The sequence below is a fragment of the Xylaria bambusicola genome (genome assembly GCF_022495145.1).
Source record: "Xylaria bambusicola strain CBS 139988 unplaced genomic scaffold F5B22scaffold_67, whole genome shotgun sequence".
In the NCBI taxonomy this organism is placed as follows: domain Eukaryota; kingdom Fungi; phylum Ascomycota; class Sordariomycetes; order Xylariales; family Xylariaceae; genus Xylaria; species Xylaria bambusicola.
Genome location: NW_025953620.1, coordinates 38,327 through 65,001, shown reverse-complemented (window position 1 = coordinate 65,001; position 26,675 = coordinate 38,327). Strand labels below are relative to the sequence as shown.

The 26,675-nt window shown below is 49.8% G+C and overlaps 13 protein-coding genes across 13 annotated transcripts; 7 read left to right on the top strand and 6 right to left on the bottom strand.

Annotated features, from left to right (window-relative positions):
• The first annotated feature begins 60 nt into the window (after positions 1–60).
• Positions 61–1,560, top strand: F5B22DRAFT_492064 (transcription elongation factor s-ii). Its single transcript, XM_047972367.1, has 3 exons — positions 61–332; positions 526–1,296; positions 1,358–1,560. Exons 1-3 carry the CDS (start codon positions 192–194, stop codon positions 1,364–1,366), a joined length of 921 nt encoding a protein of 306 aa, XP_047826040.1. The 5' UTR covers positions 61–191; the 3' UTR covers positions 1,367–1,560.
• F5B22DRAFT_492065 (tryptophan synthase beta subunit-like PLP-dependent enzyme) lies at positions 1,561–3,332 on the bottom strand. The gene has a single exon (XM_047972368.1). The coding sequence runs from the start codon at positions 3,114–3,116 to the stop codon at positions 1,755–1,757; it is 1,362 nt and encodes a 453-aa protein (XP_047826039.1). The 5' UTR covers positions 3,117–3,332; the 3' UTR covers positions 1,561–1,754.
• A 122-nt stretch (positions 3,333–3,454) lies between these two features.
• F5B22DRAFT_626376 (S-adenosyl-L-methionine-dependent methyltransferase) lies at positions 3,455–5,621 on the top strand. Its single transcript, XM_047976243.1, has 3 exons — positions 3,455–3,957; positions 4,026–4,999; positions 5,063–5,621. The coding sequence occupies exons 1-3, from the start codon at positions 3,549–3,551 to the stop codon at positions 5,270–5,272; spliced, it is 1,593 nt and encodes a 530-aa protein (XP_047826038.1). The 5' UTR covers positions 3,455–3,548; the 3' UTR covers positions 5,273–5,621.
• A 581-nt stretch (positions 5,622–6,202) lies between these two features.
• F5B22DRAFT_639647 (tRNA synthetases class II (A)-domain-containing protein) lies at positions 6,203–9,524 on the bottom strand (the record flags this gene model as incomplete). The annotated part of the gene is made up of 6 exons (XM_047977743.1): positions 6,203–6,379; positions 6,437–7,608; positions 7,763–7,975; positions 8,081–9,118; positions 9,171–9,323; positions 9,404–9,524. 6 exons carry the CDS (start codon positions 9,522–9,524, stop codon positions 6,203–6,205), a joined length of 2,874 nt encoding a protein of 957 aa, XP_047826037.1.
• Positions 9,525–10,202: 678 nt separating this feature from the next.
• F5B22DRAFT_492028 (uncharacterized protein) lies at positions 10,203–11,653 on the top strand. The gene is made up of 2 exons (XM_047972364.1): positions 10,203–10,429; positions 10,484–11,653. Exon 2 carries the CDS (start codon positions 10,485–10,487, stop codon positions 11,391–11,393), a length of 909 nt encoding a protein of 302 aa, XP_047826036.1. The 5' UTR covers positions 10,203–10,429; position 10,484; the 3' UTR covers positions 11,394–11,653.
• Positions 11,654–11,899: 246 nt separating this feature from the next.
• Positions 11,900–13,077, bottom strand: F5B22DRAFT_491893 (uncharacterized protein). The gene is made up of 3 exons (XM_047972363.1): positions 12,682–13,077; positions 12,479–12,607; positions 11,900–12,410 (listed from the first exon to the last, which is right to left on the bottom strand). The coding sequence occupies exons 1-3, from the start codon at positions 12,820–12,822 to the stop codon at positions 12,114–12,116; spliced, it is 567 nt and encodes a 188-aa protein (XP_047826035.1). The 5' UTR covers positions 12,823–13,077; the 3' UTR covers positions 11,900–12,113.
• A 496-nt stretch (positions 13,078–13,573) lies between these two features.
• Positions 13,574–16,741, bottom strand: F5B22DRAFT_491883 (uncharacterized protein). Its single transcript, XM_047972362.1, has 4 exons — positions 16,517–16,741; positions 16,289–16,438; positions 14,281–16,230; positions 13,574–14,219 (listed from the first exon to the last, which is right to left on the bottom strand). The coding sequence occupies exons 1-4, from the start codon at positions 16,542–16,544 to the stop codon at positions 13,813–13,815; spliced, it is 2,535 nt and encodes an 844-aa protein (XP_047826034.1). The 5' UTR covers positions 16,545–16,741; the 3' UTR covers positions 13,574–13,812.
• A 460-nt stretch (positions 16,742–17,201) lies between these two features.
• On the top strand, positions 17,202–18,658 carry F5B22DRAFT_660988 (WD40-repeat-containing domain protein; the record flags this gene model as incomplete). The annotated part of the gene is made up of 5 exons (XM_047980335.1): positions 17,202–17,511; positions 17,567–17,666; positions 17,717–17,783; positions 17,833–18,173; positions 18,228–18,658. 5 exons carry the CDS (start codon positions 17,202–17,204, stop codon positions 18,415–18,417), a joined length of 1,008 nt encoding a protein of 335 aa, XP_047826033.1. The 3' UTR covers positions 18,418–18,658.
• Positions 17,873–19,321, bottom strand: F5B22DRAFT_660986 (FRG1-like family-domain-containing protein; the record flags this gene model as incomplete). Its single annotated transcript, XM_047980334.1, has 2 exons — positions 17,873–18,887; positions 18,948–19,321. 2 exons carry the CDS (start codon positions 19,319–19,321, stop codon positions 18,455–18,457), a joined length of 807 nt encoding a protein of 268 aa, XP_047826032.1. The 3' UTR covers positions 17,873–18,454.
• A 495-nt stretch (positions 19,322–19,816) lies between these two features.
• On the top strand, positions 19,817–21,954 carry F5B22DRAFT_491595 (uncharacterized protein). The gene is made up of 4 exons (XM_047972359.1): positions 19,817–19,988; positions 20,079–20,450; positions 20,505–20,657; positions 20,712–21,954. The coding sequence occupies exons 2-4, from the start codon at positions 20,402–20,404 to the stop codon at positions 21,593–21,595; spliced, it is 1,086 nt and encodes a 361-aa protein (XP_047826031.1). The 5' UTR covers positions 19,817–19,988; positions 20,079–20,401; the 3' UTR covers positions 21,596–21,954.
• Position 21,955: 1 nt separating this feature from the next.
• F5B22DRAFT_491768 (thioredoxin-like protein) lies at positions 21,956–23,162 on the top strand. Its single transcript, XM_047972361.1, has one exon. The coding sequence runs from the start codon at positions 22,142–22,144 to the stop codon at positions 22,790–22,792; it is 651 nt and encodes a 216-aa protein (XP_047826030.1). The 5' UTR covers positions 21,956–22,141; the 3' UTR covers positions 22,793–23,162.
• Positions 22,999–24,552, top strand: F5B22DRAFT_491597 (uncharacterized protein). Its single transcript, XM_047972360.1, has 4 exons — positions 22,999–23,064; positions 23,132–23,451; positions 23,510–23,668; positions 23,830–24,552. The coding sequence occupies exons 2-4, from the start codon at positions 23,271–23,273 to the stop codon at positions 24,231–24,233; spliced, it is 744 nt and encodes a 247-aa protein (XP_047826029.1). The 5' UTR covers positions 22,999–23,064; positions 23,132–23,270; the 3' UTR covers positions 24,234–24,552.
• Positions 24,553–25,085: 533 nt separating this feature from the next.
• Positions 25,086–25,415, bottom strand: F5B22DRAFT_651339 (uncharacterized protein; the record flags this gene model as incomplete). The annotated part of the gene is made up of 1 exon (XM_047979449.1): positions 25,086–25,415. The coding sequence occupies one exon, from the start codon at positions 25,413–25,415 to the stop codon at positions 25,086–25,088; it is 330 nt and encodes a 109-aa protein (XP_047826028.1).
• Between the last annotated feature and the right edge of the window lie 1,260 nt (positions 25,416–26,675).

Below are 26,675 nucleotides of genomic sequence, written 5' to 3'. Positions count from 1 at the left end.
TTCTATGACCACACCGCGCGCACCGCGAAGCCCGCAGACAAACACATGAACCACTCCATTTTGTACAACCGAGTTCCTCCATACTCTATACTCTGCACTCTACACTCTACACAATCAACCAGCCCTTCCTGTGTCGTCCGCCCAGCCAGTTCCCTACACACTGCTACCTTTGCGCCACACAGGATTTCACCATGTCATCTCAACAGCGTGAGCTTGAGAGCCGCATAAAGGCCCTCCACAAGGCCCAGGCCGAGAAATCCCCGGCTGCTTCCATCATCTCACTCCTGGAGGGTCTTAAGAAGGATGTTCGTCCCACTGAGGAGATGTTGCGGGTATGTGTTCCCTACAGTTTTTCTTTTCGGCGTGTTTGCCTTTTTCCCTCCACTTTCAACGGTAGTGGCAATTGCTATTGTGCTGTATAGTAATTCTTGCTTGTGGGGAGCTGGATCCCAGACCTGGAACGTGCACAGCAATTTCAGATGCGCTATGCGTTGGGCTTAATACACTGACTACTAGTTCTCGTAGACTACCAAGGCTGGTCTTGTTGTGGGAAAGCTCAGAGGACATGCGAATAAGGATATAGGAAAAGCCGCCAATGAGGTTGTTGCGAAGTGGAGAAAAATTGTTGAAGAAGAGAAGAAGGCGAAGGGCCTGCAGGCACCTGGTGGACGACCCCGCGACTCTGCCTCTCCCGCCAGCAAGGCTGCCTCCCCGGCTCCCAAACCCGTTCCCAGCGGTGGCAGTAAGAAAGCTTATGAAGGCAACATCGAGACCCGCAAGTTCACCACCGACAATGTGGACATCAAGCGTACCGACTCTCAGATCCGCAATAACTGCATCGGCGTTCTGTACAACGGTTTAGCCTACAGGTCGACGGAACCCGAGGATACGGTGCTGATCAAGGCGATGGCTGTGGAGGCTGCAGCGTTCAAGGCGTACAAGGGCGAGACTCAGGCCTACAAGGAGAAGGTCCGGTCACTGTTCCAGAATCTCAAAGTGAAGAATAATTCGGACCTAGGACGCAATGTTATGTCCGGTGCCATTCTTCCCGAGAAATTCGTCGTCATGACATCCAAGCAGCTTCAATCTGCCGAGCAGCGAAAGTTGGATGCTGAACTTGAAGAGGAGAACATGAAGAAGGCCCAAGTCCCCATGGTCGAGAAGAGTATCAGTGATTCCATCGAGTGTAGTGGTTGTAAGAAGAAGATGGTCAGCTACACCCAGGCTCAGACCCGCAGTGCTGATGAGCCGATGACCACTTTCTGCGAATGCATGAACTGTGGAAAGCATTGGAAAGTAGGTTTGCTGAATATATCTCATTTCGCTACCGAGTTTCATACTGACTATCTGTCTGTAGTTCTCTTGATTTATACCCTCTTCTATTGGTTCTGTCTTTGTAAGACAACCACTCTTTTGCAATGATTCATGAGGTTCTTGTCGGGAAACCCCGTCACATACGACAGGCGTTTGGTTTCCTTGTGGAGAGCAATGTCTTCTCCAGGTAAGAAAGACTTTTTCATGGGGCATTTATGGCCTTGTAGGAGCACAGGTCGAGAGGATGTAAAGACATCTTCGTTGCGTAGCTTCGGCTCGCCTTGACAGTGTTCCTGTGGCCTGTCTTGACCTCTAGGCATAGCCTTATGTTATAAATCACCTCAGGAGATAGGCGTTTCGGCGATACCAATCAAGCGAGGCAGTTGAGTGAAACTCTGAAATACAACTGATCATCACGTTGTCAACATATATGCCAGTCTTTAAGTGATACTATCTTTGGGCTGCTCTATGGAAAGAAGGGTAAATAGGTCGTCAGGCTTTGGCTCATCCTCTAGTCCCATATCCCCAATCTTCTTCCATAATTTGCTTAGATGTCTTGTACCCGAGTCGCACAATACGGTGACGACACGGCTGCCCTTGGGCAAAGCCATCGCTGCCACAACAGCACCAACACAGTTCACGGCGCTGCTGCTCCCCACAAAGATGCCATCGTGCTCAACCAGCCAACGCGCCATCTTGCAGGCTTGCTCATCAGTAACCTTGACCGCGTCGTCGATCAGATCGCGCCCGGCCTCGAAATTTTCAGTCACACGGTTGATACCGACGCCCTCGACAATCGAATCGACCTGTTGCCGTCGCCGTGTGCCCTCCTTTTCCGTTGGGCTATACATGACGCCATGTCGAATTTTATTGTAGAGGCCGCTGCCCTGAGGGTCGGCTAGGACAACCCGGACCTTAGAGAGCTTGGCGTCGGCTTTTAGATGACGCGCAACGCCGGCGATTGTACCGCCCGTTCCAGCACCAGCAACAAATGCATCGAGGCGTCCGTCGGTCTGAGCTACGATCTCCGGACCCGTCGTGGCCTGATGTGCCTGATAATTGGCGGGGTTCTCGAATTGATCCGCGAAGAAGCCCCTGCTCTCGTCATCCTGAGAGGCCGTATGCTCGGCTGCCCTGCGGCGCGCTAGGTTCACAAAGTGCTCGGGTGATGCGATGGGTGCTACAGGAACGCGCTCCACTGTCGCGCCCAAATGGTGTAGCAGGTCTGACTTTTCGAGGCTCTGGTCGTCCGGCATACAAATATGTGCACGATATCCCTTAGCACGGGCCAGGGCGGCGATCGAGATACCTGTGCTGCCAACTGTGCCCTCGTAGATGGTGTCGCCTCTACCAGGTACCAATAAACCTTCGGCCTCGGCGACCTGGATCATGTGCAGCGCTACACGGTCCTTGGGGCTGTTGCCGGCCCCGTTCAAGAACTCTGCCTTGGCGAGGATGGTGCGCCCTGTGGCTTCGGAAAGACTATGGATTTCCAAGAGCGGCGTCCCACCGATGCAGCCCTCTATCCCAGGCTGTATGCCCGAACTCCGCAAGTTGAGCGCGTTCTCAGCCGTCTCGTGGTCCTCGAGTGACACAGGGCCCCAGAACATGCTCGACCTGCGGCTATCCTTGTTTGAAATTGAATTGCGTCTATTTCTTTGTGCCCATCTGCGTTTTTGCTGGTATCGGCCTTCTAGGTCCGGATACAGATCTTTGAAACCTAGTGTGATGAGCACACCAGCCGTGAAGGCGATGGCCACGGCGGCGGTGCCGTAGGCTCGTGGGTGTTCCTTCAATGACATAGCTGTAGTGTTTGACAAATCAAGAGTGAGAACATGATTTCTAGGATTCTATCTATGCGAAAACAGGCATGTGATGGGAGGTAGAAGCAGATGCTGTTATATAGGTACCTGCATGCTTAACATGATACTTTCAACGATGAGTCCCACGAAGCTTAAAAATGTCCGAGTGGAAGCATCCATGGGCCTTGAAAATGGGTAGTTCCGGTTTAACGATAAATGTATTTAATGGTACTTGATAGCAGCTTATAGTAGCTTCAATATGCATACAGATGCCCATTATAAAGCGGGTATTCGAATACATATTGAAATATGTCGCAATATCCAAGTAACAAAGGTATACTTGCTGCAGCTCTTCATTCCAGGAAAAAGAGAAGGCTCCGTCCGCTGTCGCAAGCTCATGAGACCCCAGGCCCATACGAGCTCTGACGTGCGATGGGTCATGGAATGGATTCTCCTGTGGTAGCACAGCTCTTCCGGAAGCTGTTTCGACATGCAGCCTGCCAATCGAGGAGGTATCTATGCACGGCCACTTCGACAACCCAAGCTGCCACCTTCGGCGCATCATCCCCTCACCATGACCGTCGAACACGCCAGCAGCGCCAGCAGCCGCAACAGGCTGGGCACAAACAGCAAAGGAGGACGATGGCCACTCGGGACACGGCCCGTGGGCAGAGGCCGCTGGAGAAGAATAATGAGTCCAATTGGCAGCAACGGACCGAGTTGTTCTCACTCGACATGTCCGAGGAATACAAGAAATACCCTACCGTAACTGCCAACGAATTGCGATCGCGGACGGAACGGCCCAGGAAGGTCAAGATGTTAATGCGGGACTTTATAGAAGGTGTGTCCAGGTCTTGTTTGTCGAGATGTATCCGTGGCCCAGTTGGCTAACGTGGCCACGGTCTACAGACAGTTTATATAATCCCCATTATGGGTACTTCTCCAAGCAAGTCGTCATCTTCAGCCCTGGGGAGCCCTTCAACTTCAATTCTTTTCCCGACGAACCGACCTTTCATGCCGAAGTAGGACAGCGGTATACGGAATTCGAAGACGCCCTCGATGCAAAGGAGCACGATGATACTCGCCAGCTCTGGCATACGCCAACAGAGCTGTTTCGCCCTTACTATGGAGAATCCATCGCACGATACCTCATGTCAAATTACATCATGTCGACATATCCCTATCACGATCTGATAATCTACGAGATGGGTGCCGGGCGAGGCACGCTGATGCTAAACGTCTTGGACTATATCAGAGACGTCGAACCATCCGTCTACGACCGGACAAAGTACAAGATCATCGAAATTTCCCAATCACTAGCCACTCTGCAGACATCGCAGATGATGGCCGACGCTGCAAGCCGGGGCCACGCATCCAAAGTAGAGATTATCAATAAATCGATATTCGACTGGAACTTCCGCGTGCCCTCTCCATGCTTCTTCCTTGCCATGGAGGTATTTGACAACTTCGCCCATGACATCGTGCGCTACGACCTGACCACCGAGGCGCCCCTCCAAGGCACCGTACTGATCGACGAGGTGGGCGATTTCTACGAGTTTTACGAGCCTGTGCTCGACCCCGTCGCCGCGCGATACCTGCGCGTACGACACGCCGCCACCGGAGGCCGATACGCAGCCCCCTATAGTTCGAGCCGTATGCTGCGAACGCTCAAGAGAAACCTGCCCTTCTCGCCAAATCTAAGTGAGCCCGAATACATACCGACGCGGCTCATGCATTTCTTCGACATACTGGAGAAATACTTTCCCGCACATCGTCTCGTGACGAGCGACTTCCACACCCTGCCAGATGCCGTCAAGGGTCTCAACAGTCCCGTGGTGCAGACAAGGTACCAAAGGCGCATGGTGCCTGTGACTACGCCTTTGGTAAGTATCTGCATATAACCTCTAATCTACTTTCACGTTCGGCTGTATTGACCATATATGCAGGTTCACCAGGGATATTTCGACATCCTATTCCCTACCGACTTCCGCATCATGGAGGCCGTGTACGGCGCCATAACCGGCAAGTTAACGCGTGCCATGTCCCACGAGGAGTTCATGCGCTCCTGGGCCTACATCGAGGACACGCAAACCCAGAGCGGCGAAAACCCTCTGTTGAGCTGGTACAAAAACGCCAGCATGATGCTCACTGTATAATACCGTACTCCATAACCGTCCACGTAGCACACAGAAAGACAACATTGCCCATTCGCAATGTCATGTAGCAGTACAATAAGAGCAGCAAAATTGCAGCACCAGCGCATCCTTGCCGCCATTTCAGACGACGGTCAAAGCTGGGCTTAGGATGAGGTGGAAGAGACGTGATAGCGAGACTACCTACTTCCGACATGTATAAAGACATGATATTAGCACTAAGCTCCTAGTATCTATAAAATTTATATCAATGTTCACAGACTTCGACTAGATTTCAATGAAGATCATTCACCACACACACACAGATAGCTCTGTATATATATCTGTCTGCTATGCTGCTAACTACTAAAATACACCCTTGTTCGTATACAAAGACAGCGATTAAGTATCTAGAAACTCGACCGATGTCTTCCTGGTATTATATACTGTACTTACTGCCTACCTACTCGATCCCTTAAGGCGGTGTAGCATTATAACTAACATCTAAATACATACCACAAGTCAAGTATTTTCAACTGCGCACTTGAGCGTAGTGAGCCGACCCGTCTCATTCCCTTGACAGTACTATTTGGACATAGGAAGTAAGTTTGAGGTGAGTAAATGTTCAGACCGTAGATGATTCTATTGTTATGCCGCGATGGGAACCCCTGACCGGCAACACTCTAATTCAAGCGATAACTCGCATGGCCATCGGGAAGTCTAATATAAAGTATTACAGTGAAGCTTTTCTCAGCCAAGCAACCCCAGAAATTACGAGTTCTTTGAAATTTGCATGAATATTTTGGGCAGGTGGCACATTTGTAGCCGCTACTAGTACAAGTTGATCCCCAAGACGCTTCTGGCTAGATAAGCCGAGATTCCGTCTCTTAAGATCTACCAACTCCACTGTGAACTTCTCTAATCAAGCTGGCATCAACATAGGATTGTTGAATCCTATATCTTGAGCTTTTCCGCGAGCCACTTCTCAGCAACAGCGACGGCCTCCTCAATCTTGTCCGGGTTCGTGCCCTGGCCTTGTTGAGTCGGCTCCCTACCGCCAGACTTACCACCGACGACGTCTGTGACGGCCGCAGCCCACGCCGATGCAGTGACACCTTGAGATGCGAGATGCTGCCATCATATTAGTTACAGACGTGAAACAGAAATCATACCAAGGATGATACTTACGGTGCCTACATATAGACCGTGGACCACGGCACCTTCCGCCTGGCTGCCACCAAAGACGTAGACCGTCCGCTCTTTATCCTTGCTCTTGAAGTGGTTCATAACATCCGCAACCGCCTTTGCATTGGCAGAAATCGGCAAATGTGCGATGAAATGTTTGGTGTCCTTGTTCTCGTCCTTGGCGAAGTAGCCAGTTACCGTGTCAAGTGCAGTCTTGGACTCGGCCTTCTGCCTCTTCTTTTGTTCATCGACAACGGATTTGACGATCTTGGCAAACCGCGTCTTAAGTTCTTCCTTCTGCAGTGTGGATATGACAAGTTGATTAAGTTCGACCGTAGCCTGCTTAACCTCGGCCTCCTTCCCTGGGCCGAAGGGTAGAGCACCAATAACATCGAGTCGTTTGGAAAACTCTTCGGCTTCACGCTGAACGCGGTGAGCAGTCTCACCAGTGTAAGCTACAATGCGGCGGATGCCCTTGGCGATGCCACTCTCCTCAACGATGACCAGGTCCTTGATCAATCCTGTTTTTTCAACATGAGTACCCCCACAGAATTCCACGCTATACTTTCTCCATTCGGGGTTATCGGGCGTCGCAAGGAGTGTGTCAACATCAATACCGACTGATACTACCCTCACAGGATTAGGGTACGTCTCTCCAAAGACAGCACGAACGCCAGCAATTTGCTTTGCTTTCTCGAGCTCGACTTCTTTAGCGTAAATTTGTCCGTTTTGCCTAATATATTCATTCGATAGCGACTCGATCTTCTGCAGTTCGGGGATCGTGACGCCGGCCTTGTGACTGAAATCGAATCGTAGCTTATCTTGGTCCACTAAAGAGCCCTTCTGGTTGACCTCCTCACCCAGTACTTCTCTTAACGAGTGATTCAGAATATGTGTTCCTGTGTGGTTGTTCCGTATGGGTTGCCTCCTCAGTTCGTCATATTCGCAGATGACTTCATCACCAGCCTTTAGTTCACCGTATTTCAGATAGCCATTGTGAACTATGTAACCGCCGAACTGTTGCACGTCATCGACTTCAAACTCAGCCACATCGTCAATGAGAATACGCCCAGAATCAGCGACTTGTCCGCCTTGTTCAGCATAGAAATTTGTACGATCCAGAAGCAAACCGAAAGGTGTATGTGCTGGAAGATCTTTTGTCGACTTGAGAAATTCTAAAGTTCGATGGAGTCAGCAATTAATCCTTGAGGAAAAGGGAGGCAGGGTTTGAAGATTTCTATATACAATCCAGACACATTTGTCACAATGATAGACAAGTATGGCCTCCGCAAGCATCTACGTTTAGATGGAAGGAACTCTATAACGTACCGGTTCCTGTATAGATTAACTGAACCTTTCCAGTGATGTTGCCTTTGGAGAATTTTGGTTCATCGTCAGGGAGGGGCAACTGGGAGTCTTTTAATTCCGCGATCTGGTGTACGTTTAACTTGGCAAAAGTCTGAGAAGACTCCTTTACAGCTTTGCTCGCCTCACGAGCCTTTTCCCGTGCCTCGGCGATCTCTTTCTCATCCATCGTGATACCTATACAGCCGTTAGTTTCATGGCCTCAACAAATGTGAGGAGAACTAATTATTGATGAAAAAGGACGAACGTGTCCTAGAACAAATGCAGAAAATAGAAGCATACCTCGTTCCTCTGCCATTAGTTTGGTCAAATCTTCGGGGAAACCAAACGTATCGTATAATCTCCACACATCGGCGCCGGACAGCTTCTTTGTCCCGTTATTTAAAGCCTCAGCAGCGTATTTTTCGAATTGCTTCTCTCCACGATCCAATGTCCTTGAAAACGCCTCCTCTTCCTCATCCAGCAGCTCTTTAACGTCTTGCTGTTTTTTGACAATTTCTGGAAATTGTGCTCCCATTTGCTCCACAAGTGCAGGCAGGATGCTAGAGAAGAAGGATCCAATCTCGGCATTGAAGTACTTTCGAGCATATCTAACACCTCTGCGGAGAACACGTCGTACGACATACCCTCTTCCTTCGTTATTTGGTGCAGCGCCGTCGGAAATCGCGAAGGTAAGGAGTCTTATGTGATCAGCAACTACACGATAAGCAGTATCGATGCCATCGGCGTCGTCCTTGCCGTACTTGTCGGTGTACGGCCGGGCACCAGTGACTTCTTGAATCCTAGCAAATAGAGGAGTAAATATGTCGGTAGCGTAGTTTGAATCCTTGTTTTGGAGAGCCGAAACCAGTCGCTCGTATCCCATACCTGTATCGATGTGTTTGGCGGGTAGTGGCTTGAGTGATTTGTCTTCCTGCCTATCGAATTGCATGAAGACGTTATTCCAGACTTCTACGACCATTGGGTCATCAGCGTTGACCAGATGCGCAGCATTTCTACCACCGCCAACTTTGTCGTAATGGATTTCGGAGCAAGGGCCACAGGGTCCAGTCGCGCCCATCTCCCAGAAGTTGTCCTTCATGTTTCCAGGTAAAATATGGTCTTCAGGAACACCAACAGACCTCCATAGCTCTTTTGCCTCAAGATCTGGTTCGAGGTTCATTTCCGGGCTGCCTTCAAAGTAAGTGACGTAGAGACGCGCAGGGTCAAGGCCGAAAACCTTGGTGAGAAGCTCCCAGGACCATTCGATAGCCTCCTTCTTGAAGTAATCGCCAAACGACCAGTTCCCAAGCATCTCAAAGAATGTATGATGGTATGAATCTAACATGAAGTTAGCATGGAGACAATACAGGTGAACAAGGTCCTAATTCACCTTTTCCAACATCATCGAGATCATTATGTTTGCCGCCGGCACGTATACACTTCTGGGTATCGACGGCGCGCTTCAATTTGGCTAGGTCGTCGGTGCTCGCAATGGTTCCCAAGAAAATGGGCTTGAACTGGTTCATGCCAGCGTTTGTGAAGACTTGTAGCAAGAGTCAGCTTTTGCTTTCTCGACGAACCGGGAGACATGGTGCAGACGACTTGCGACAAGGCACTACTCACGTAGGGTCGGGTCATTGTGAGGTACGACGGACGACGAGGGCACAACAGTGTGGCCCCTTTGGGAGAAGAAGTCGAAAAAGGTGTTGCGAACCCGCACACCCGTCCACTCGGGTTGGCTCATGGTGGACAAAGTTCTGGTTGGGTTCGGCGCCGTGCGCAAGTAGTCGCAGGAGAGCAACGAAGGCCGAGGACTAGTAAGAGGGCGTCGTAGCCGAAGATTGCGCGTCTGGGGCACAAGCGTGAGCGAATGCGCGGCGGCGATGGCAGTGGCGAGAATATTCGGCGAAGCACTCAACTGGGGTGGAGGAAGAATATCGGAGGTGATTCTGCTGGCGTCGAGAAGGGTCGCTGGTGCGGGGCACTGGGACGTTATAGTGAGGGGCAGCACCGCCGTCTGCTGCCGGGATGGAGGGGCAGCAGGCGAGATGGCAGCTGGGACGGTGGCGGTGATGCGCGCTATAGCGGGTGGGCCGCCGGGGCGATAGAATCTTCTACGCAAGTGACTCAGGCAGCCTATAACGCCTATAACTGGCCTATGTCCACCCCTTCCTGGCCTCTGGAGCATCCGCATTCGCTCTCCCTTTCAATGGAAACGAGTCATCGACAGCTCTCCATCCAATTCCCTTCCAGATCCTGCGTTGCAGTGTTGAACTCATAGACGTGCGCAATCGGACCTCAGTAACAAGGCGATATCCATTCGCCGCTCTATTGGATCTCGCTTTCCGTCGTGTGCCTAGGAGCCCGCGCAGCAAGAGTCATAGCCTGCTCCGATAGTCGCAGCAGCCGCTGTCCGAAGTGTTTGATCCTACCTACGATCGCTCACGCGCATGCGCACGTATGATTCAGCCCTTCGTTCGTAGGACGCGGCGGGAGTTTGCTTAGGTTGGAAGATTTGATTTGCAGGGCTTCGGCGGGTAAAAGAGGTGCTGAGGCGAGGCATGGTGCGGCACCCAGGTAGTCTAGGAGTCTAGCGCTGCCTATTAGTATTCTACCATTTGCTGGCATATCGACCGCACCCAACCACAAGTACAGTACCCATCCATCCATCCATTTCCATCTAGACCAACCAAAGATGGCAAGCATGGAAGTGCAGCTTGGACCAACCAACCGAGTTGGAGTGGATTCGTCTGCCGCCGCGGACCCGCGCTATCACGACCCCTACGACTTACATCATCGTATTCATAGTAATCCTCACGCTCATGCGGATCGTCCTGGCTATGGCTCTCCTGCGACCATGTCCCGGACGCGCAAAAGGAAAGCTGAATCACAGGATAACCAACGACTGTCCAAGAGGCTGAGTCTGCTCAACTTGGAGAGAAATGGCCCCAAATTATATGTTCCAGTGGAAACCCCCAGTCTCAATGCACTCCCCGAACACCCTGTGCAGGATAATCTCGCCCAGGGCTCTGCATCACCCGTTACCGCCAATGACGGGATGCAGTTAGACGATACCAAACATAAGGTGTATATTTACGACCTCGATGCTGAGCTCTCGTCTGCTGATGAGAATAGCGAAAGCGAGTCATCTCTGCCTGGCTCACCCACATCCGGCCGCGGTCGTCTTGTTTTCTTGCCCGATATCGAGAAACATCTTAGTCGGTCCCGGATCCCTCATGCAGTCTTTGCGAATAAGGAGGGCGATCTAGCGGGCCATAATATTAATGACATGCAGATGGTGCTTTACAGCGAGCCCTCTTCATTGACTGTCCCACGCGAACACGACTCGGTCCGCAAGGCTATATTAGAAGCCCGAGCGCGTGCCAGGCAGCGGCAAAAAGACGGCCAGAGTGAAGCAAAACGAGAACCTTTGGAGCCAAATATGGTTATTCCCGTAGTCCCTTCCTCGACCCCTGACATGCGGAACTTCAGCTCCAACAACGTCGACATGGCCATAGATAACCCCAGTGGCCACCATCTTTCTCGGAGCACAACGCCCTGGCACGATGGTTTAGCCGTGGACGACGACGTGGATGCGATGGACATGGATTGAAGCAATCAGGTACTGAGCCACCAGCCCGCCATTGGTTCCATTGTTGAATCCACGTCCTGGTCGTAGGAATAGGTATACAGCTCAGGCTCTCTTCTATATAGGATAGGTGCAAACACGGCGTCGGGATTTACAGCGAGTGACTCGGAGTGAAATGTTGGTTTGGTTTGGATAGCCTGCTGTATTTTAAGTTTCCTCCTTTTACCAATGGCTGTCTTACTATTAGAAGTTGTAAACAGCGAAACCAATGCGTTTTTCTTCTTTTTTTGATATCATACAGAATTGTAACCGACATTAAATTCCATTGGCTTTTTACTAGTGACCATGCTCATTTGTGCTACCTAAAAAGGAAGCTGCTTCGTAAGCAATATACTTGTAAGTAAGCAAAGATGGCTTGTGAGATCGCCGGCACGGGAAAATCAAAAACCGTTCTTGTCATCTCATCTGATCATCAATTATTCTGAACGTTGCGATGTATTACAGCCCGCAGCTTGATACTAAGAGGAATCCGAGTATATCGAACTTACAAACCCTCGAGCGAGGCCAGTAGCCCTTTGATCCAAGTAACCCTAAACCAAGTTACGACAACGACAGTAATCCCGGTCCATTCTTCCCAAGAGACTCGCGTTCTACAATTACCACAATGCCGACTTCCAACACGATGTCTAAGGAATAGAACAACCGAGCTCAAGCCCGAATCGCCCCCACAGCCCGGTGTTTTCTTCATCTTCCAGGAGGCGGTCCGGCCGGTGGCGTGTATTCATCTACTCCCTGTGTCTGCATAGGAGCCTGTTGTCCCTGTCTATCCTGCACGGGGTCGACTTTCGACCCCACCGGGGGACCGTCGTACACAGGTGGTCTGGTGGGATCGTAGACAGGCGGCGGCATCGAGTGCATGCCGTAGTAATCCGCACCACCACCACCGCCGCCGCTGTTGTTTCCGTACACGGGACGATAAGTGGCTTGTGGGTAGGCATAAGCAGGATCGACTTGTGCGCGTTCATACCGGGAGAGAAGCCACTATGAATAGGATAAAATTAACAAAAATGAAAGATGCGATGAAAGCAGTATATGAAATGGAGACTTACAGCGTGGTATCTCAGGGGTTTGAGTCCTTTTCTCAATCGCCGCTTTGCGTGCACCCGGCCGCCGATCACCCATCCGACCAGCAGGAGCAGGAAGGCGAAGAAAATGGTGTACTTGATGATGACGCCGGCCTGTGGGAGAATGTCAGCGGATGGATGAGCAATGGATATCTAGATCTGAGAAGAATGCATCAAGCAAAACGTACCGTCGTGTACCAGAACCACACATATCCATCATCGGTCTCGACGTATTGTCGTCGCGCCAGCGCAGGAGACGATGAAGATGAATCGGTACTACTAGAGGGCTGCATCGGGGTACCGAAGCGCAATGGTAATATCCCTCTCATCGTGTCTTCTGTGTGTCGTTGTCCGTCCTGGAAAATCGCTTGCTCAAGACGAGGCTTGGTTAGGGAGAGAAGCCAGCGGGCAAGTAGGTAGAGCTAAGGTAGGTGTCAAGTTGACCCAGCGACCAAGGAAGCCAGCCCCCCAAGAAAGTAAAAGTCACAGTGACCTCCCTCTCCAAGACCAGAAAGTAAGGCAATGCGCAATAAAAGAGGGCAGTAACTGCGACAAATGCAACGCTATACAAGACTAGGACGAGGCAGAGCAAGAAGAGTTGAATCACACGGAAAGCAAAGCAACTGCGACAATGTTTACGACGCAATTAATTCCAGCCAGCGCCATAATGGAGAAGTCGAGCTCCTGACAAGGGAGAAGTGGGCGCCTAGCCCCATCCCCGGCACTGCCCGGTCCAATCGCAAGCTCTCAACGATGGCGATTTACATACTATGTACGGCTTCTGAAATTATAACCCAATAGGACGGTAGTACAATTACCAAGATCGCAGTGGCCGTTCAATGTTAATGCCAGAGATGATGATCTCGAGAGACAGACTCACAGACTCGAGTGCTGTGTGTAGGTACATATGTAGGGAGTGGCAACTCTGTAAGTACCTAGGGAAAAAGATCATCTTAGACACGCCGCGCTTTGGCCATAGGCTGATTCAGATGGTGAGCTGAGAATAGGAGAGAAGAGACTTCTGAAAGACCTGCGGCAAATGTGTGACATATCCACCACCCCCTCCTGTTTCAAAAGGTCAGACGATAATTCGAAGCCGCGTCATAAAACATACATGTACATACACTCTACACTAGGTACCGTATCAACTTAACTTGCACTTCAGGCAAGATAAACACTTCAATAATCAATCACCAAGACAGTGGCATGAAACCTGTAAACGCATGTTGTAGGTGAGAATGTTTGTCTATGTATAAGTAATGTGCTTGATCATCCACTATCACAGTAGTAGATGTCGGCTCGTGCCTGAGCTGATTCGATCAAAAGCCAATACCTCCAGCTCCCCACTGAGCGAAATTCGGGTCGCCCAGGCCCATCGGAGGGAACCCCGGCGCTCTGGGCTGCTGTTGCTGTTCCGGTGGCAGATCGTTCTGGGCTGCCTCGGCCGCTTGTTGCTGTCGCGCCGCATTGTCCTGTGCCTGTCTATGGGCCTGCTGTCTCTGGGTGCGGTACCACATGAGAAACATGATCGATGCCACGAGCGACAGGATCAGAAAACTCTCAAGTATGCCATCAATGTCCTCATCCAACTCATCGCCCATCGGCTCTCCATCGCTCCCGGTAATCGTATCGTCATAATATTCTGCATAGGGATCTTCGTAATATACATTTTCGTCTTGTAGGAAGTTTTGGATCCACTCCCTCAAGGACCAATCTTTCCTTGGCGCTAAAGTGCATCTTAGTAGAGGGCGCGACGTAAACAGTATCAAGCCAGCATCAGAACTTACCAGGCTCGTCTTGTATTGAGTTGATTCTGCCATGTGTGAACGTATTCCACGCGCTGCGCACCCGCAGCTTTAACAGGCTGAGAGTGACAGGGAGGTAAGCCTCTTCGTTCGTCTCCAATGCTTGGTCGTAGTAGCGTTTAGCTAGATGAAAATCTTGCGTAAGGCCAACTCCATTTTCATGCATCCATCCGAGGTTGTAAAGAGCCTGAGCACTTTGAAAGTATTCGGAAGCTCCCGTGTAGCACTGAGCTGCCTTGTCCAAAGCGACTTCGGTTCCAATGCCACTCAAATAATAATCTCCCATCTTGACCAACGAGTCAATGTTGTTTTGAATCGCCGACCTCGTCCAGTATATCAGTGCCAGCGCCGTGTTTTGGAGGAGACGTGGCTTAGAAGCCTGCCGTTTTAACCAATCCGGCAGAGAAAACACGGAATGCGTTGGGTCCAGAAGGAACGCAACGTTGTTCTGAGCCTTCTCATATCCTTGTTCAGCAGCCATTACGTAGTCTAAGAAGGCAAGCTCAAGGTCGCCGTCTTCATATGCTTGGTTAGCCTCTATCCACGAGGAGACCAAGGCTTCGGACCGCTCAGCCACATTCTTGTAGTATTGCATGGCTACGCCACAAGTTTTATCTCGTCCAACACCGTGATGGATCATTTCTGCGAGGTAGTATTGGGCCTCCAGATTGTGCCATCGAGCAGCAGCTTCGAAATATAAGTTAGCTGCTTTTAGGTCCTCTGGCTGACCCTGGTCTAGGTGAAGAGCGCCTAGAGCGACATGGGCCAGGCTGAAGTCCTGGTCTGCTGAAGCTCTGAAATAGTTGCTCGCTTTTTGGACGTCCTTACGTACTCCATAACCATGAAGGTACATGAGACCCAGCCCCCATTGAGATTGTGCGTCTCCATGCTTGATACCACGGTCGAACCATTTATGGGCAATCTTAAAGTCTTGAGCAACGCCTTCTCCTCGCAGCCACATACGTCCAATATATCCGGCAGCCTTGCTCGCCGTTTTCTCGAGCTGCGGTTTTGCCCCATCGACAGAACGGCCGTCTTTAGAACGCCAATACTTAGTTGTCACGCTGAGGAAGTACCGTCGAGCTAGGTCAACATTCCTTTCTAAGCCTCGTTGTCCTTCGTAGTAAAGCCGTCCTAAGTTAAAAGATGCCTTGAAATCTCCTTTTTGGGACATCAAATCGAGGTACTCAATTACATCGTCAATTGACGCGTAAACATCAGAATTGGGACTCGCCTTGAGAGCATTGATGCCGGAGCTGACAAAACTGGCGCCTTCACCATAAACACCACCAACTTCGTCAGAGAGCCGATATGCGTCGGGCACAATAGTCATTCCACCTGGGGGTCCAGACCGGAACCAAGCCATGGCCTTATCAGCTACCCTCTTGTAATACTTGCAAGCGACCTCACAATTCTTTGGCACCCCAATCCCATTCATGTGCCGGGCAGCTACGGTCATCTCTGAGCGCGTGTGCCCCTGGTCGGCGGCAAAAGTGTGGTAGAGGAGCGCCTTAGCCTGGTCTCGCTGCACCGCATCGCCAACACCGGTGGCGTACATTAGACCAACCATGTATTGCGCGGAACTGTTGCCATACTCCGAGGCCAGTCTATGATAGTGATCGAAGGCGACCTTGAAGTTCCTAGGATGAGAGTAGTTTCCGTAAAAGTTGAATTGGCCCAATAGATAGATAGCATCGGTATTGTTCTGGTCGGCTGCTTGCTGAAGCAGTCTGACACTATCAACAAGAGGACCGGTGATGACAGGGGACGCATGCTCGTGGCCAGACGGAGCGGTTGCGCGCAAGCTCGGAAGGGCTTTCAGCGCGAACTGGAACAAAGCAGTAAAGAAGCCGGCCTGTTTCTTTGGGCGTCGATGGGTAGGCGGGCGAATCTTTCGCAGTTCGACCATGGCGTCGCTAACGAGCTCCCATCCTGACCTAGTCAGTCGTGTGTTCATATTGCCCAGCTCTCCAAGGCACTCTCGACCTACCATTTTGGTAAGGATTCCAACCATGATGATCGCCTGGACCGATGTCGGTTTCGGCGGGAGACTCGGACTGAGCAGTTTGCGTGGTATCATGGTCTGCCGCCAGGACTTGCTGGTCTGCAGCACCAGCGAGCGCTACAGCCTGTAGAAACACTATATGCATAGAAAGCGAAGAGTTAGCTATACCTAATGCTTTGCGCTGCTAGGTCAGTTGATCAAGATGGGACGTACGGAGCGCCAGAGGGAACCACCGCCTCATTGTAGCCAAATCTGCTATGAGCAAGATAAAAATAGCTGTAGAGATACCATGGTACCCTTGGGAGAGGTAGAGGAAACCAAGAGAGAAGGCGGTTGGTGAAGTGTGAAGTTTGGGAAACGAAGCCTCTTTGTGGATGAAGGGGCATATGTGTAAAGTACTAGGTACAGCATGACGCCGCTGTAGTAGTAGGGACCTAGTGGTAAGCTGTCCAGATCGGCAAACCCAAGGCGAGGGGGGGCCGATGTCAACTAAAGTCACCGGCTGATTTGGTGCCCCTGCCCAAGCAAATGGGTACACAGATCTACATCGGCATATATGCACATACAGGCATAGATGCTAGTACAGCTGAGGTAGTCGTGGGGCTGGTCAGAAATCAGCAGCCAAATCTCGAATTTTTGTTCACTGCCCGTTTTGTAAATTTCATTTGGCATGGAAGAGAGCACCGTAGAAAGCAACCTTAGGCATATCAAACGTAGGTAGGTAATTAACCATATATCTTATTTTTATCAAATCTTTTTCTAGTTTTATCCATACCTACCCTACCTACTTTACAACTAGCGACGAATCATTAACCCAACTTTGCAGCTACGTCACACTCCCTAGGTACTCATCCATCGCCTCATGTTATAGTCTTCATCCAGCAGGTAACGAGCAATTATGTATTCTCTAAATTGCATAGACGAGTACAGAATCCCTACCAGAGAGGAAGTCTACGTTCTAGACATAATTCCCTTCACCTCGGGGCCTGCTACGATATCGTCGGACCAGAAGCTGTCGTTATTCAACCCATTAAGTCTCAAAACGGGACCAACAGTAAACCTTGTTACAAGCCATGGAAATATCACTTGTGCCAGGGCATTCGACGACGCCAACTCAGTTGTGTGCACAGCCGGAGAAAACGGCACCATCTCCTTGTGGGATCTGAGGCAAGATGTGCGCCAAGCCAGATCTGCTCAGTTTACAACAGGTAAGCGAAAAATGTTGAAGCATCGTGCACGTAGAACCTTTCTGAGTCGTCATAGAAGGTCAAGTGCCTGTACTATCCATTGCATGTTTGAATATGGGATATACGATAGCCGCTGGAACCGAGTTACAGAATCATCAAGCTTCAATCATAATATGGTATGTAGCTCTAGAAATGTCTCGTGCGATGTCATCTCATGTTTATCCAGGGATGTTCGTTCAACATCAGCCCCGAAACTTCACTATAAAGAGGTCCATAGCGACGACGTTACCGAGGTCCGTATTCTGTTATAGCCCCTGTAAACTCAAAGCTGATATGAAACAGTTAAATTTTCACCCAAGCGACCCGAATATCCTGTTATCGGGGTCGACAGACGGCCTTATAAACATCTGCGACACTCGTATCACTGATGAGGATGAAGTCATAATACAGACCTTCAACCACGACTCCTCAATACATCACGCGGCCTTTCTGAATGACACCGAGGTGTACGCAATATCGCATGATGAGAGATTAGCCTTGTATGACATGGCCGAGGGGGTTGAGAACGGTGCGGCCACAACCGATTTCGGAGATATGAGAGCTGTCGTTGGTTGTCAATATATCGCCAACATCTTTGCCAAGGCAAACGGCGCCGGAGCTGTGATTGGTGCGGGCGCTCACGAGTGAGTAAAAATGAGAATTTGGCCAAAGTTGCGGCGGATACTGACTTGGTACAGGCAACAAGCATTCGAGTTGATCCACTTGACGAAAGGCGATACTTGGGGCCTTGATCGAGCCAACAGTGTCGGGTTACCGGGTGCGCATTCCGGGGAGATAGTCCGAAGTTTTTGCTTTTATGACGAGGCACAGATGGTGTTCAGTGCGGGCGAAGATGGATTTATCAAGGCCTGGAAACCCAATGTATAATGGTACAATTGCGATAGTACTTATCGCGAATATTCCTTCAACCATACTTGTCGTGCTTGTTTTTAGACTTGAGGTCCAAGAGTTGTTCATGGTAATCGCCTTCCCGTCTAGCCTTCTTCAACCTCTTAACCTCATCTTCGTCCAGACGCCTCCCGACAGCATCTTCCAGCTCTTTGCGGCTTACTTTTGCCTTCTCTTTCAACTCTTTCAATGCTTTTAGTCTGGGTTTGAATCTTGCCTGCATGCGAATCCTCAGAGTTGACTCGAAACTAATATCGGTCGCGTCTCCCCGAACTTCAGGGACACCGTTCGGTTTCTTAGATTCAGTAGCTGTCAAGTACGTCTCGTGTAGTGTCTGCAATTGGAAAGTTCCAGGGGTATCGGTTGTCGCAATAACATTCCACGTCTCAGGCGGTGCAATAGCTTCAGAGGTTGCGGCGAGGATGCCATGTTTATCACAGGCTAGATATCTGAGGGCAGATTAGCATGTTGACGATTCATGCTCCCAGACGAACATTGAGGCGACATACTTTCCATAACGGCCTTTAAACCTGAAGTTCTCTGTGCCGTAAATCTTGTTCGCAACCCAAACCTGGCGAACGTTGTGAGGCTCGGCGGTTAGGGGATTCCCATCGATGATATTCTCAATAGGATCGGTAAACACTTTGCCATTCGCATCGCAAGCAAGACAGGTAGGGGGCGCGGTAGGCAGAACGAGCATCACGGGTCCCACCACATCGACCAAGGATTCGGCGGATACCCAGCTGTCATCGTCTCCCTCTTCCTCTAGTGGCTGCGCAGTTACAAGCTCACTTGGGCCTGCGCCTTCGGGGGCTGATTCCGCTTCGGTGCGCTTCCTCTTCTTAGGCTTCTTGTCGCCTTTGAATGTAAGTGGCTTAACCATTGAGTCAGTGGATGTGCTTGGCTTCGATGATGTGTAGGTAGTTGCTGTGCTGTCTGAATTTCACAAGACGGCCAGGTAGTAGAGCTTCAGTACTTAGCTTATGGAGCTTGAAGCGTTTTGACTTTATGCAATTTTCTAGCTTCCGAGGTTTACAAGGGCCTGGGCAGCGCAGTTAGGCACCTCCTGTAGGCTATGAGTACCTATAGGTACCTTGGTATAGGTACCTGAGGTAGCGAGTTCGATAACTGTCCAGGTGTGAAGTGAATGTTGGTGATGTTTTCAACATTAAAAAGCCAATGAACAATTAAATAGACAATTAAAAAACGCGTATTGCTTCTTGAATTATTATTTAAGCATCGATTTCTCTGATTCGATATCCGTAATTATTTTTCAAGTAGTTTATGGAAGGATAATTTTGCTATGCCTGCTGGTGGGAAAACCAAAGCCATACTGGTCAGAGTTGATGGCCCCGGACAGAAGGCTTGAAAACTAACGGACGGATGTGTCCGGCAAGCTCCAAGAGCCCATTAAGAATTTTGGAATGAGATCTGGAAAGAAAAGGTGAAGCCTTTGGTAGACTTCTCTGAGAAAGATTGGCTACATACCACAGAGAAGTCACGTAACGCTCTCAATTCTGATAAGCAGTTCACTCTACCCGACCTACCTGGTAAGATAGTACAGCAATTTTCATATTACAACGAAACCATGCTTTGTATGGATGCATCTATGAGCGTAATGGTTATTGATTAAATTCTAGATTAGGGGCTCCCTGTTGGGCAAAGGATTAACAGCGGTGATTGGCCAAACCAACAGTTCTATAGCCAACTTAGGTAGGTAAAGAGAAAACCCCATTGCGGGAATCTCCTACAGCAACCCACGGTATCCTCCGATTGATTTATCTGCACTAAAAGTCTTGAGCTCCCAAGGAAATAAAGCCGACGGTTTCCAGAGGGTTTGTCGAATTAGTTTCACTTCCAGCCACTTGTAGTCTGAACTCCGGCTGAGTGCTCCTGCAAAAAGGTTCCCTATTTGTCTTCGACTATTTCAGAACTGTAAATTGACTAGCATTCTTTTTTCATCATGGCCACAGCACAGCCTGTTGTTGTGTCTTTGGCAGATCTCAAGAGTGGTAAGAAGAGGTCCAAGAATTCCACCATGATTGTCTAATCGCTGACGAGTAAAGGAAATGTCTCTATTGAGACTTTACAAGAAGCATTTGGCCCAGAATCATTGGGCATACTCGTAGTAAAAGATGTACCAGCTGAATTCGCAGCTCTACGGCATCGCCTCCTCTCTTATGCTTCATGGATGGGCAATCTCTCCGAAAAAGAATTTGGTAAGAGCCTGTGAACATGCGGCTTGGGACCAACGAAATGCTGATGTCATGCAGAGACGTTTACAAACGAAGCCGCCAAGTACCTTGTAGGATGGTCAAAGGGCAAAGAGAAGCTAAAGGACGGCAGCGCAGACGAGTATAAGGGGTCGTTCTATGCCAACTGCGCATTTTACGTCGATCCCTCGTTGGAATCAGCGGAGCCGACCGAGCAGTTCACCTTGGAGGAATTCCCGGAGTATCTCGCACCGAATTCATGGCCGCCCAAAGCGATGCTGCCCGGGTTCAGACCCGTCATGGAGCAAATGTGTACCTTGATTATCGACACAGCTGTCCTTGTCGCGCGAGCCTGCGACAAGTTTGCAGAAATGGAAATCCCAGGGTACCCTAAGGCGTATCTGGAGAATGTAGTCAAATCCTCATCCACAACCAAGGCCAGGCTTCTCCATTATTATCCCATGCCAGATGAGGTTTTAGCAAAGGGCATGGAAGAGGATAACTGGTGCGCGGTGCATAAAGATCATGGATGCCTGACTGGCCTGACCTCGGCCATGTTCGTGGACGAGCTGAAGACGAATGTCAAATTGCCTAGCTTTGAAGGCGGCGAGCTGCCAGAAACCCTGCCTACACTAGAAGAACTCTCTGCATCCCCTGATCCTCAGTCTGGTCTGTGGATCAAAGATAGAAAGGGCGTCCCTGTCCAAGTCAAGATTCCCCGAGACTGTATCGCATTTCAGACGGGTGAGGCTTTGGAACGGATGACCAATGGCAAGTTCAAGGCTGTGGAACATTCAGTCAGAGGTGCTTATGCCAAGGGGATTGCACGGAATACATTGGCCGTCTTCACGCAGCCAAACCTGCAAGATGAAGTCGACCTTGAGCAGCATATTAACTTCGGCGAATTTGCGAGAGGTATCATAGCTAGGAATACAGTAGGATGACAGGGACTAATCTAATGCAAACCGATTCACATATTGGTGTTTCATGTGAATGGAATCAGAGCTTCTTGACAAATACGAATTTCTAATTTCTTTCCTGCCTGACTATGTGTAGTCAAGTAAGTAGGTACATACCTAAGGTTAGGTGATGTATCACGTATGTTGACCATCTGACGCTGTGAAATATCTGAGGGGAGGTGGAATAGCAGATGTCAAATCACTTGAATATGGCGCAGATGGCGTCACTAGAGTTTCATATGCGTCTACTTACAAAATGCATTTTGTACTTGTTATCCTGCTGCACCTCCCTCAGCTCCCCTCGGCGCGGGGCTACTACGTGACGTCGGATTCTTCTCTCACCCCTGTTGCTCTTGAAGTTAAATAGCTTCCTTTGTATCCCTCTCTATTTCTACTTGCCTAGGCCTGTAAATCCGGAGAATTGCAAGCTCATCATTAATCAATCGATTGTCCAAACCCAATTCTATTGCCACCTCATCTAGACCAGAAGACGACAACAGCAGTCCCCACGGCCTTTATTGTAATCCCAAAATGGCCCTCGCCCCAAAATTCGCTGGTCAGAAGCTCGTCTTCGCCTCGCCCGCCACTGCCGGCGCCGTGGCCCCAACTCTTCACACCGTAGAGCTGTTCCTCGACTATGTCTGCCCATTCTCGGCCAAACAATTCAACACTGTCTACAATGTCGTTGCGCCTTTGATCCGCAACAACCCCAAATGGGCCTCCAGTGTCCAATTCATCTTCCGCCAGCAGATTCAGCCATGGCACCCGTCCTCGACACTGACCCATGAAGCCGCCACCGCTGTTTTGCAGCTCAATCCCGACAAGTATTGGGCTTTCAGCGATGCTCTGTTCAAGGACCAGAAGTCATACTTCGACGTCAACGTTGTAAATGAGACTCGCAACCAGACGTATCGCCGCCTTGCCAAGCTTGCCGCCAGTGTGGGCGTGGATGAGGCCGCTGTATATGATCGCCTTGTCATCCCCGACAAGGCCGCCGATGACGGGAGCTTAAATATCGGGAACAAAGTTACGAATGACCTCAAGATATTCGTCAAGACAGCCCGCCTGGTCGGCGTCCACGTCAGTCCGACCGTTATCTTTAACGGTGTGGTTGCCAATGATATAAGCTCTAGCTGGACCAAGGAACAGTGGGAGGAATGGTTGACCAAAAACATTGTCTAAGAGGGTACCCGAGCCTCAAGCGATATGGAGAGGGTGCGATGGTTGTGTAATAGGTACTTATGGCAATTTGCATATTATATGTCTTCGTAACGGAGCAATAACCAAGAGATACTTTACCAATGCAATCTGAATCCCGCAAGGCATGCTCAACAGCAGCAGCATGATTATGACAGCTGTGCTCAAGTACTCACCAGGGAATATATACACATTCGACTTCGAGACAGTAGGAAGTGCTATTATTGCCGACTTCTGCATATTCAAGAAATATAGAGGTAAATACGGACTGTTGTCATGTACATGCGACCACAATCACTACTCTAATTATCATAATGGACGAAGCTCTAGTCAGCCAGCCGCCATCAGCTGTGGGTCGCCTAGGATGCAGGGATCTAGATGAGAGCAAGTCAAACAATTAGTCCTAAAGAAAACGAGGACGAAGACGACTACTTCTTCACCAGCTCGGGCATATAGTGAGAAGATGATGCTAATCAAGCCGTCGAACATAATTCGGCTCAGCCTTGTTACACGCCGCCATATTGCAACCTCAGGCACCACGTCGATTCGTCCTCTGCTCCGACTCACAACGCGACCACTGCTTTTACCAAGATTCAAGACCACATCGGCAAAGACAGAAGGTCCTCAGACCGACCCAGGGCCTTGTACGATACCACTTGTGTTACTAGATTATATGACTCCCTATAACTCACTCTTCGCTAGTATTGCGCCCGAATCACTGCATTTACCATGCGGGCGCACTTAAAATCACGTTTCTTGGGTGGTTGAAGCTAACCAGTCTATTCCTCTGCGCCTTCTTTGGCTTCGTCGTCACGCCAGCCTGTTATAACAAGGAGGGACTGTCTCCGACCGTAGCACGCAGTCAGTTCAATACCCTGTTTCATACCCAGGCCTACTTCGCCGCGGTTTCTTCTTTTTTTCTACGTATACATATATATATATATATTATATTTACTTCCGGACCACTGCCGCCGAAACATCTATCTCACTTTGACTTTCACGAGTTGCTTACATACTGGTAGTCGCATTCTGTGCTGTGGCGCCGGTGGTAGTGGTAGCCTATATCACGTCGCCATTTGTCACCTTCATTCGAGTTCGCCTGCCTCCCTTCGCGCGCCAGTCGACAGAAGCGGCGAGAAGGTACCTTCAGAACTCAACGAGCAACCCAGTTTTGGAAATTACGACGATGAGTTTCATCGCCAAACCACGGACTAGCGTCGTCAGGATCTCTGACCTGGTGCCCGTGAACAAGCGATTTGGCCTTGTGAACATTGCTCGGGATACAGCAGCCGACAATGCGGCAAGGAAGTGGTATATGTTTAGGGCCGTTGGCAATTTCCACGTTCCATCACAGAATAACTCAGAACGCTGGCTCTGGCGTTCCACCTGGGATAACGAACTCGCCAGAAGACAACATTGTCATTAAAGAAAAGCTTGAAAGTCGACGTGGAGGAAGGGTCGCATGTGTCGATCGTCAATTAGTTTCTCAGCAGTGGGTATATAGGGAATACTTAAGGCCATTTTTACGTCGCGGTTGGCATCTCTTTGTGAACTGGCTGGGCCATGGTCGGTTGGCGACTTGTGCTTATTCGAGGTCGACTACCACACCCTCGAGCTCAACGAGGGCAAGCACTACCATGCTCTAAAATATCCAGGGCCCAGGCAATCAACCGACAATCTTATTATACGGATATGCCAAACCGTGGTTCAGGACGAACAAACCTCTTTCGCGAGGACATCCAGATAATAGAACCACGCTTAGGGGAAGCTGACCGCTGCCCTCGACGATGTTCATCCGTGTGACGATTTGAAGTCGATATCCTATTGAAGGTCTTGCTCGACAAAATAAACAGGTTAGCCATTGCAAACAGGGCAGACGACATGTCCATCAATACAACATCTTCATCCTCAACACCTTCTGATTCACGAATCCGTCCGTACGGCGGCGGTCAATCGTATCAGTAACTCATGCATATGCCGTTACCTCAAAATAGACAAACTAGGTGAGATAGAAGCATGTAGGGGCAGCGTCATCAACGAGAGAAGACAGTCAGGTTTGGAACATGAGAACTCTGAGACGGCAGTTTCGTCGTACGTCACTTCCATTCCTGCTTCATAGCCCTTATGTCCTTCCCGTAATCACGACCACCTCTCGAGATTACTTGGGACGTAACTTCGGCGGAACGGACATAACAATCGCAATCCTTCGTACATATGACTGGACGGGGGACTTTTTTTCTTGCTGGTGATGCTGCCTGATGCACAGGCTACTTCTTTGCTAATTGGGGTCTATGCCATCGATTTGGATGAGATCAGGATGGGAAGTACCCCCGAATCTCAACCAAGAGATACCCCATGCAATGTCACAATCGAACAACTGCTCCTGATAATTGATTATAGGACTATCTGCGACCAACTGGTCGAACTCGGGCAGATAACCGCTGTCACTCTCAGGTTGAGCGGCTTCCCTAGCTCCAGAAGAGCCACTGACCTTAGGAAGATCTACCGACTTTAGAGTTTCGTCTAAGTCAAATGGAGAACGGCTGCGAGAAAAGAATTGAGCATTCCCTAAGGATCGTGTTGGGGCAGACAGGACGGTTGGAACCATGGTCTCTGTCGCCTGTTGCGAGTCAAATGTCCGGGGGACATGGATGCCTTTGTCATAATAAACGCTGTCCGATCACGATCCAGCTGGAATTGCACCATCTCACACTTTGTAAGAGGTGATACAATCACACTATGAACGCAATCAATATCAAAGATGTGGCCAATCGAGGCTAACAGTTAGCGAGTTCTACCACTGTTGACTCGTACGTGGACAGTGAATACGGTGCACCCTTGACCAAGCCGGCACTTAATCACGGCTAGACGCACAGTTCAGTCAGTGAATGGATCTATGGGCGGTAGATCAAAGCGTGTTGGATTTCCAACACCACGACAATGCCCACTAACTTCATCCCAATACATCCGGACAGCACTCATGGGTGGGAAGAGGCTCAGGGCTGAACTCGTAAATACTGCGTTGGTCTTCTCCTCTCAGTAGGAGGCGCTCTGAACTCATAGACATGGCTCAGCACTAATTGTTTGGTCTCTACCTGTGGTATCATGTAGCACCGATAGAGACGGCATTAAAATTATGTGGCTGTTCGCGACTACTGTCCTACGCTGGTAAGTTTGCTTATAGTCCATGCTACTAGTCTCGGCCAGTTAGCGATGCCCATCCTACCCTCAGATAGCAGGACGGATTCCAATATTGCCCATCTACCGTGTTACCTTTACGAAGGCCATTGCTTCGCAGAGTAGCATAAATTGCCTCCTCTCCCCCCAGACCCCCCTCTCCTCTTTTTCTACCATGGGCGCTTGTCGGCCATCTTCATTTATTTGCGAAATAACGGTATAGGGTTAGTATAAGTGAAGATCCAAGGGTGTGCCAAAGGGTCTCAACATTCTCTCTCTACGCAGCATAACAACAGCCAAGTAACTCGAGACATTGACCGACTTCGAAATTGAGACGCTCATTTGACAGTGACATACAGGAGCCTCACGGGTTGTCTCTTTAGACAAAAAGGCCCGGGGAGCATTCTGGATGAAGCACTGAATCATCACCGACCCTGGAATCCTCAATGACTGCCTCAAAGAGCTTCAATGTTGCATGCAGCAATAGAGAAGGGTTAGAACCGATCCATCTCTGATCTCGCAAAGGGGAATTGACGGCAGCTGCCATGTACTAATCATTAGCGGACAGTTTGCACGTCGCCATATGACTTAGCCCTGTCCTCTCCAACACCAATTCCGATGGTTCTCGTTATGGTCGATGTGGCATAGGATGCTGCGGACTGTCTCTGGTGTTCATTCCAGGTGTCAAGAT

Excerpts from the sequence above, each read along its gene's own strand:
- F5B22DRAFT_492064 (XM_047972367.1), top strand. The coding sequence starts at position 192 with ATGTCATCTCAACAGCGTGAGCTTGAGAGCCGCATAAAGGCCCTCCAC. Across the intron at positions 333-525 it reads CCACTGAGGAGATGTTGCGG|ACTACCAAGGCTGGTCTTGT; the intron begins GTATGTGTTCCC and ends TAGTTCTCGTAG.
- F5B22DRAFT_492065 (XM_047972368.1), bottom strand. The coding sequence starts at position 3,116 with ATGTCATTGAAGGAACACCCACGAGCCTACGGCACCGCCGCCGTGGCC.
- F5B22DRAFT_626376 (XM_047976243.1), top strand. The coding sequence starts at position 3,549 with ATGGGTCATGGAATGGATTCTCCTGTGGTAGCACAGCTCTTCCGGAAG. Across the intron at positions 3,958-4,025 it reads AATGCGGGACTTTATAGAAG|ACAGTTTATATAATCCCCAT; the intron begins GTGTGTCCAGGT and ends CACGGTCTACAG. Across the intron at positions 5,000-5,062 it reads TGCCTGTGACTACGCCTTTG|GTTCACCAGGGATATTTCGA; the intron begins GTAAGTATCTGC and ends CCATATATGCAG.
- F5B22DRAFT_492028 (XM_047972364.1), top strand. The coding sequence starts at position 10,485 with ATGGAAGTGCAGCTTGGACCAACCAACCGAGTTGGAGTGGATTCGTCT.
- F5B22DRAFT_491893 (XM_047972363.1), bottom strand. The coding sequence starts at position 12,822 with ATGAGAGGGATATTACCATTGCGCTTCGGTACCCCGATGCAGCCCTCT. Across the intron at positions 12,608-12,681 it reads TGTGGTTCTGGTACACGACG|GCCGGCGTCATCATCAAGTA; the intron begins GTACGTTTTGCT and ends ATTCTCCCACAG. Across the intron at positions 12,411-12,478 it reads AACCCCTGAGATACCACGCT|TGGCTTCTCTCCCGGTATGA; the intron begins GTAAGTCTCCAT and ends TCCTATTCATAG.
- F5B22DRAFT_491883 (XM_047972362.1), bottom strand. The coding sequence starts at position 16,544 with ATGAGGCGGTGGTTCCCTCTGGCGCTCC. Across the intron at positions 16,439-16,516 it reads GTGGTTCCCTCTGGCGCTCC|TGTTTCTACAGGCTGTAGCG; the intron begins GTACGTCCCATC and ends CTATGCATATAG. Across the intron at positions 16,231-16,288 it reads TTGGAATCCTTACCAAAATG|GATGGGAGCTCGTTAGCGAC; the intron begins GTAGGTCGAGAG and ends TGACTAGGTCAG.
- F5B22DRAFT_491595 (XM_047972359.1), top strand. The coding sequence starts at position 20,402 with ATGGCCACAGCACAGCCTGTTGTTGTGTCTTTGGCAGATCTCAAGAGT. Across the intron at positions 20,451-20,504 it reads TTTGGCAGATCTCAAGAGTG|GAAATGTCTCTATTGAGACT; the intron begins GTAAGAAGAGGT and ends TGACGAGTAAAG. Across the intron at positions 20,658-20,711 it reads TCTCTCCGAAAAAGAATTTG|AGACGTTTACAAACGAAGCC; the intron begins GTAAGAGCCTGT and ends GATGTCATGCAG.
- F5B22DRAFT_491768 (XM_047972361.1), top strand. The coding sequence starts at position 22,142 with ATGGCCCTCGCCCCAAAATTCGCTGGTCAGAAGCTCGTCTTCGCCTCG.
- F5B22DRAFT_491597 (XM_047972360.1), top strand. The coding sequence starts at position 23,271 with ATGATGCTAATCAAGCCGTCGAACATAATTCGGCTCAGCCTTGTTACA. Across the intron at positions 23,452-23,509 it reads TCAGACCGACCCAGGGCCTT|TATTGCGCCCGAATCACTGC; the intron begins GTACGATACCAC and ends ACTCTTCGCTAG. Across the intron at positions 23,669-23,829 it reads GTCTCCGACCGTAGCACGCA|TCGCATTCTGTGCTGTGGCG; the intron begins GTCAGTTCAATA and ends ACATACTGGTAG.